This window comes from Crassostrea angulata, chromosome 7, assembly GCF_025612915.1.
Source record: "Crassostrea angulata isolate pt1a10 chromosome 7, ASM2561291v2, whole genome shotgun sequence".
Classification (NCBI taxonomy): domain Eukaryota; kingdom Metazoa; phylum Mollusca; class Bivalvia; order Ostreida; family Ostreidae; genus Magallana; species Magallana angulata.
The window spans coordinates 27,018,330-27,026,445 of NC_069117.1; the positions used below are offsets into that span (position 1 = coordinate 27,018,330).

The 8,116-nt window shown below is 32.0% G+C and overlaps 1 protein-coding gene across 1 annotated transcript; it reads right to left on the reverse strand.

The window, feature by feature from the left end:
* Window positions 1-551: 551 nt before the first annotated feature.
* LOC128156871 (signal peptide, CUB and EGF-like domain-containing protein 2) lies at window positions 552-5,775 on the reverse strand. Its single transcript, XM_052819194.1, has 4 exons — window positions 5,492-5,775; window positions 5,229-5,307; window positions 4,254-4,415; window positions 552-2,129 (listed from the first exon to the last, which is right to left on the reverse strand). Exons 1-4 carry the CDS (start codon window positions 5,552-5,554, stop codon window positions 1,477-1,479), a joined length of 957 nt encoding a protein of 318 aa, XP_052675154.1. The 5' UTR covers window positions 5,555-5,775; the 3' UTR covers window positions 552-1,476.
* Window positions 5,776-8,116: the final 2,341 nt, after the last annotated feature.

The following is an 8,116-nucleotide window of genomic DNA, read 5'->3' on the forward strand; positions in this document are numbered from 1 at the left end:
TAATTAGTTACATTATGAAAAACATGTTTAAAAAACTATAAATAGAGCAATGTGGCCAATTTGTATAGAGTACTAAGTTATGAAATTCTACCAGAAGGCCAATGATCTAGAATTGACGTCCTAGCGTGCGGCAACTATCCTTGCCTCACGCTCTACAAAATATAATATCTTCAGAAATATTAATAATAATGCATTAACATTTTCAGATCCGAATGAAAATACGTATATATCTCAAAGCACAAATTTCTTCGGATTCATAAAACTTCCTATTACGAGAAATACCACTTGGGTGTTCATAAAATCAGACAAAATATTTTAAAAGTAGCATTGGATGCTCACTCCTCCTAGGCACATGATCCTACCTCTATTTGTTTGGAGGTCCGTGTTGCTCTGCTTTCTCACCATTAATGAGTGCATGCGTAGTTCGGTTCTATCAATATGTGGTCGTTACCACATGATATATTCAATTCTAAAAGAGAAAACTCGTAACAAATTTAAATATTTAATTTTTTATTCTTTCAGCTGTAAAAACAACTTAAGCAGACCGCTGGGCAATAATGCAGAGAGTTTAGGCAATTAACATTGATGACATTCAAATGCAAAGATCTCTAACCGGGAACTTTGGACCACTTTATCTTCCGTCAACGACATTAAGATAAACCATAGGTTATTCAATATCAAAAAATCAAGTAGTTCGGAATCAAGATTATAAAAAGTAATATTTATTCTTCAAAAAGACACATAATTTTTCAATAACATATTGACTTGTTTATAAATGATAACCTCAATAGTACATTTAGCTATTATTTGTCTACTGAGGCTCTGTCATCAATACTATTTTTTTCTTATAGCCACTAACATCCAAAGCACGACACTTCATTAACTGTTGTGTAATATATGTGGATAGTTAAAAAAGATTAGAGGTTTTTGCCGACAATAAAAGAAACAATCATTGCAGGAATAATCATACGACCTCTGTTGTATACCAGCTTTTCCCTCAACACCCCCACCCACTCCCCCCTACCCCCGTATTATTTCAGATTTATAAGAAAGGTTATGCAAAGCCAAACAGGATTAAATTCCTTGTTATGTACATCCCAAGGTTAAATAAGCCTACATTCATTTACACAAGATAGTGAACAATTTATTCTAAATACTCCTATTAAATAAAGTCCTGTGGTACAATTGTGGTATCTCAACGTCAATTTCTTGTTACAGTATTATATTTTAAAGAAGCTGTTTAGGTTAAAAAATGAAAGTTTTTTTTAAAATTACTACAATTACTTTCAATTTCAGATTGTTATTTCCTTGGTACGAATCGTCCGTATTATTTGACGAGTAAAATGAATTGATTTGGTTTTTTTCTCTTTAATGTTACATTTCTACTAAATATTTTCATGACCAAGTTTATAAATCAGATGAAGACTAGGAATGTTCAATAGAAAAAGAATTTGGAATAACAAAATAATATGTTGATTAGCAAGATGTTGACCCCTCTGATAATGCTATGACACACAATTTACAGAAAGATTGTCCAGTTTGATCCTGGTAAGTGAATATAGGACATTTCTTGCAGGATGTCGCTCCGACCGTGTCGCTAAAGGTCCCCGCAGGACATGGTTTGCAGGACGTTGCTCCTTCCGAGTCGCTAAAGGTCCCTTCTTTACAATGTTTACAATTCTTCTTCCCTACAGCATCGTTATATTTCCCGACTTGACATGGATTACATGTTGTTTGGCCAATATGATTTTGCCGATATCCAACTGGACATGCGATGCAAATGCCATGACCTGGAGCTGGTGTGTAGTGTCCTTCTGGACAGTCAATACAAGTGGTGGATCCTGGATTTGGTGAGTGCTGCCCTGCAGGACACGCAATGCAGGATGTTGCTGCTTCATCAATGCTGTAACTACCGGGTGGACAAAGGTCACAGTAAGATCTACCAGGGCTGCTTTGGTAAGACCCCATTGTGCATTTATAGCACCAGCCATAGCCTGGACCTGGTGTGTAAAGTCCGGCAGGACAGTCAATGCAAGAACTATATCCTACCTTGTTGTAGTATGGTAAATGCTTTCCTGCAGGGCATTTTGTGCAATAATTACCATCTAAGTATGTTCCATACCAACATACTGAAATTTGGAAACATGGAATCATATCATTTTTGAGGATAATTAAACACTCCGAAAAGGAATATTTAGTAACATCTTTCAGTGGAAAAATTCTGTGTTTTATTTTTCGATAAACTACAGTTTTGTAACCCTGTCTTCATATTATTCGTTACTTTTATGTTTTCAGAAAATATATGTATATTTAGAAAAAGCTAAGTTACATGTATTATAAAAAAGAATACTTATAGTATATCCCAAATTAATATGTTGATACCTTTGAGTCCAAACTAAATATTTAAACGGGAATGAAAAAATGTCCCCTATCGCTAAAAGTTTCAATATGCAGCTATAAATAAAGTTTATGGCATTTTGCATTGTAAACGACACGAAAGTACCCGGATGATTATGTAAAACAAAAGTAATTGTGCGAATTGTTTCCTTTACATCCGAGTCTAATAAAGATGTTTGATTATGCCACTTTAAATAACTATATTTTCATTCTTTTCATTTTTTCTGCTGAAAAACGGTGATATTTCATTATTAAAAAATATTGGATTGGTTATGCCCTTTTAACTGTATTTTTTTTAACGAAAGTAAGTGTATTTCATAGACAAAACATCAACAAAACCTGATAGAATGCGAACTAAAAAATCAATTGAATGGAAACTTTTTTGAAGTGTTATTGAGTTAGGCGTATACTGTTTTGAAAGGACTATGTGCGGTTTGCTCAAATATCTGCCCCCGATTTTAACCAATTTTTAAATAGTATCGTATAAAAATAAAATTTTCACAAATCATTGTAAAGAGGATGCCTATAACTTTAATCTTGATTTTAGTCATCATTGCTCATTTGCTGTTTATCTATGACGTCATCTAAATGACCTAATTCCCGCAAATTTGCAAACAAATGAAAATATTCTCATTTTTGCTCTATATTTTGCATTCAGAAGTATAGAGCGCAGGTCTGCTCAAGTGCGATTTTAACATTTATTTTTCGTCAGATAGATATACACATTGTACTAAAAAATTGTACTTGAGCAAGCCTGCGCTCGATGTTTCCGAGTCAAAAAACCACCGGAAAACACCCATATTTTGCTACAAAACATCAATTTATCAAAATAATGCAATCTTCATGACGTCATTTCTACATTATGACGTCACTGTGGTGATAACCTTTTACACCTTTATTTCGAATATAGTTTTAAATATCTTTCATCTAATTTTTAAAGCTCTTTCTAAAACTTTGATTTTGGGGGCAAAAAATGCATAAAACCGCACATAGTCCTTTGTATGTTTTATTCACAAGAAAATATAAGTTTTTTTCTTGATTGATGGCACACCTTACAAATGAAGACTGGATTAATTTTAAGCAAAACTAAGAGATTAACTGTATCATTAAAACAGTCATGTATTTCCTCACACCCTTTTAAACATTAGACTGAAGACAATTCCATCATAACATATTAATAGTATTTTAATCAGTTCATTACTGATATATAATCATCCGTACATGTAACACGGTTTTCTTATTTTCTAAAAAGAACCCACAGTATATGTACTTCTTACATTAGTGACGTAATTTATTTGTAGATAGTTTTATGATCCGTCATCTATGCTTGACAATGCTGTAGAATCTTGTTTTACGCGAGCACTTAATTTTGCGATCTAAATGTTTTGCATAAAATCGTGAGATTAAAAAACGTGTACGCCGAATTTTTTCATAGTTTCTTGAATTTTACGTCCGTCCAGAAACTCAAAGCGAGATTCTTAAATCCACATGATATGCTTCTCGCAAATTTACGTTTAACTAATTAACTCCTCGATTTCCTTAGGGGTCTACAGTATTCGCCAACAAGAATTTGTTAAACTTGTTAAAAAGGTAATAATAAACGAGTTGCAGATAAAAATGGAACTTCACTGGATAAGTGCTGGTTTATAAATTCTTTTTTTGATAAATGTAAAGAAAGATTTCTGCAGAACAAAAATAATTAAAGTTTTTCTTTGGATGATAAAAAACATTTTTCAATAATGTTTCTTTTGGCACTTTTGAAAATTATTTTTGAAATAAAATAATCTTTACTGATAAAATAAGTTTTCTGTATCTATTATTGCTGTATTCATGTAATGTAGTGTGTTGTTACTTACTGCAACTGCTGTAATGTTTGACCCATTGTCCGTCTGTATCACATGTAAATAACTGTATACTGGTAGTGGGTGGTACTGTACACCATAACCAGTGGGAAAGACCCACTTCTCTTCTGACATGTCTTGGTGTAATATCCGGTATTGTAGATGTCGGTTCGCACTCTACATTAAACAGGAGACAAAAAATAAAAGATATCAGTTACCAGATATATTATTGTTGTTTTACATTTCAGCAATTTGGTGGCGTTGGTTTTCCCTTTACTTCACAAAAATATGAATATTTTTCTCATTATAACAGAATGTTATTATTATTTGATAGAGATTTTGGTAGGTACCTGTTGTTCATCTACAACATTAATATTCCATTATGATGTATTCTTTTAAACAATGCGTGATAAAATGTTCAGAAAAACTTAAAAATTTTAACCTATATTTTTCTAACAAACTGTCTTTTTTTTTAAAACCCGACATGTAGTGATATTTGCAGCATAAAATTTTTAATGATATCCGATCTCAGCAATGTTCGATTCCTCTTAACTATTTTTTTATTTGTACCATAAATCTGCTTTTATGAAGACAAATTTTATTAGTCTTCTACTGTTAATTTAACGCAAAGTCATTGAAAGAAACTACTTGGTTTAGTGGTTTTATAGAGACCTACCTCCTAGATGTACATGTAAAGGTGTTCGAGACACCGCTGCACCGGTCTAACCGGTGTTTTTCCTGATTTTATCTTAACTTGTATACATTATTTATTCCATTATATTCATTGTGGCCAAAATTCAATAACTGTAGAATTCATGGATACAATCAAACACTTTCTTTTTATTTTATTTCATTTACAAAGTTTGAAGGATATAGAACATGTTTATAAAAAAAAAAATACTTTGAGGCTGCGTATCGGTGAATCTGCCAAACAAACCAAACAATTCGAAGTCTGAGCAAGATCTCCAGTTGTTACATGTATTTATTTACCTGTTATTATACAAGCAGGTTGATTCGTTGAGGTCAAAGCACATTTTTCGTTGGCATTGCAAGAAAGATTGCAAAATCTCTAGAGAAAATGGAAATAAAAACCATTACCAAATGCGACTTTAACATTCAATATAAGGAAAATATGATACCTCACAAAAATATATATTCGCTAAACAAAAGCAACGAAACTGCAAATATTAAAAAAAATTACGTGCACGTTTGAAAAGGTGATGTTATAATGCCAAACATGGGTCACTGCTTACCTCTCTACATGAAGCCAGCGAGAAGCAGTGAGGTCTGTCCATGTAGACGTATTCGGCGTGCATGGCCTTACCAGGACCAGAAATGTGCTGATAGTTCAACTCACAAGAATAGTTATTCTTGTTGTAATTCACAGACTGACAATTTGTGTAAGCTATACATTCTTCGCAACAAGATCTCTCTCCAACGTCGTTAAATGACTTTAGTAGTTGGTTATCTACACGGTAACCGTAATCATACTCCCCGGCAATAAGAGACAGGACAGACAGTAAGATAAAGACCTTCATCTTCGCCGTGTGCTTTAAGATATGTCTGTATTCATTTTTATACTTATGTTGTAAAAGTAATGCATCAATATTGATTAATGGCTGCAGAAAAGGCGTATAAAACAAATATTGTTATGAAACCAGGGCTCTTAATGTGTTTGAGTGTTTGAATAGATCATTTCTATCTAAGTATGGTTTCTTCTGAAAGCAATTAAGTATTGTAACTATATAGACGGAAACCATTAAGTGTTGTCCGGCCAGTTTTGCAAATATTTGAGTTTCTTCCATTCTCTGATGCAGAAGCGACATGATTTTTACCATGACTTATCTATTTTCACAGAGTTTTGCGTTTAAATACACATTGGGATCAATAAAACAAATCATTTGCTTAAACTGAGGCCACGGTATTTTAATCTCTTTTAATTATGATTTAACCTAGACTGTCAGTTATGTTTCAGAGAAAATCTGCTTCCAAATACCAGTATATGTAATGCATGGTAACCTCAAGAGGAGAAAAAATGGTATGCAGAAACAGCTTAGCCGGGTCATTTCTGCTACCTACAAGTAATCTTATGATGTTTTTGGTTTAATAAAATATGTTTTAATCAAATCAACCCCAAATGGCATTAAGTTAACCACCAAAGCACTATCCAAGCTATGCAAGTAAAAGCATCACTAAGTAAGCATTGGACAAATCTCATCTAGCTTTCTGGATCACCAAATACCTGTTGCGTATAATTCACAAAATTTGAATGAATTAAACATCGTAGTACATTTAAGTAGCAAAAATTGTATCCATGTGACCATTATCGACCTAATTACTGAAGGAGAAAGCCACTGAACTTGAAGTAGGAATTTTTTTTTCGGATAAACCCTCCCTTAACCCTTATTCCGCCGTGTGAATATATTTCTGTATAATTTATTTATTCATATATCTGTTTATAATGTAGCTTGTTATTGCGTATATCTTGTTATTTTCCTTTTTTTGGTGTCTAACATATCATTGCCTTTCATAAAAAGCAACGTGTAATTGACCAAATTTTCGTTTACATGTATTTTAATTTTAATTAATTACTTCAAAAGGCATATAATTTTTTAATTACTTTCAATTACACACTGATTTAGATACGTGAATGAATAAAAAAGATAACCACTACATATTGTTCCCACATTATCAATTGTACATTGGAAACAGAATAGCAAAATATTTACAAATATTGACAAATATTCACAAATATGCATATACAAAGTCAAGCTAGTAACTAAGTTAAAAAGTATTTTTGACTAATGTAGACAACTAATTTAATGATGCTGTATTGTCTTTTAATTCAAAAGAAGAGAGTATTAACGCGTGTCAAATACTTTTTTTTATCAATTTATTTGGTGAGGGATTAAATACCTTTTAATTTAATGATTTGCTTAATCTCTTTTCCTTAAACGAAAATGTACCGTACTTGTTTATGTTTCCACTTATCTTAAAGTAGATATTGTTGAACTTAAAATGTCATATTAGAATACTTAGAACTATAGCTTCAAAATGGTTTAATTTTGTTGTTGCCAAATTTGTTCACATGAGGTTTTCTTTTGATAATTATAGGAAGTATATATACATCAAGGATAATAAAATAAATAGTGCCTGTTTTTGAAGGTAACCGTTGAAATTGACACCCCTCGAAAATCATTGATAACCTTCGCTTTGCGTCGTTAATAAATAGAACAGATCAAATTAAGAATTATGAACTAACTATAATTGTGTGACTGTGCAATTACAGTTAACAATAAATCCACATGATTTATCAATGAATGCAATATTTTTAATGATTTATTAAAGGGTAACTGCAATGCCGGTCTATTTTTTGTTTTATATTATTGAGATCTCTGTTAAAAAACATCATCCTGAAAATTTTACTGCAATCGCAAAACTCGAGATATATGGGAAAACCCAATTTTACACATGAACAGTTTTTATTAATTTGATTCAAGTCGATTTGGCACGAGATGAACTGTGACGTCACGTAGTCAACGCTGCTTATATGAGAAACATTAAACCCGTATGAAAACTGTTTGTTTTCTTGCATTGTTTTATCGAAATATGAACAGTTGTTCCTGTATTTTTATTTTCTTATAAACCCTTGATGACAAAATGTACTGTTGTTTGAGTTTATCAAACGAAAATGCTGAATTAGGAAAAATGTTTGCTTCATGAATATAGTCAAATATGTAACAAACTTTGCCTATAAATTCTCAGTCAAATAACAAATGACAATCAATTAACCACTATTGTTATAAGAAAGATATTTTGTATTTCTTGGTTAATCTGCTTAATTGCTGTAGTCTATATCACAGTTCCTATAAGGGAAA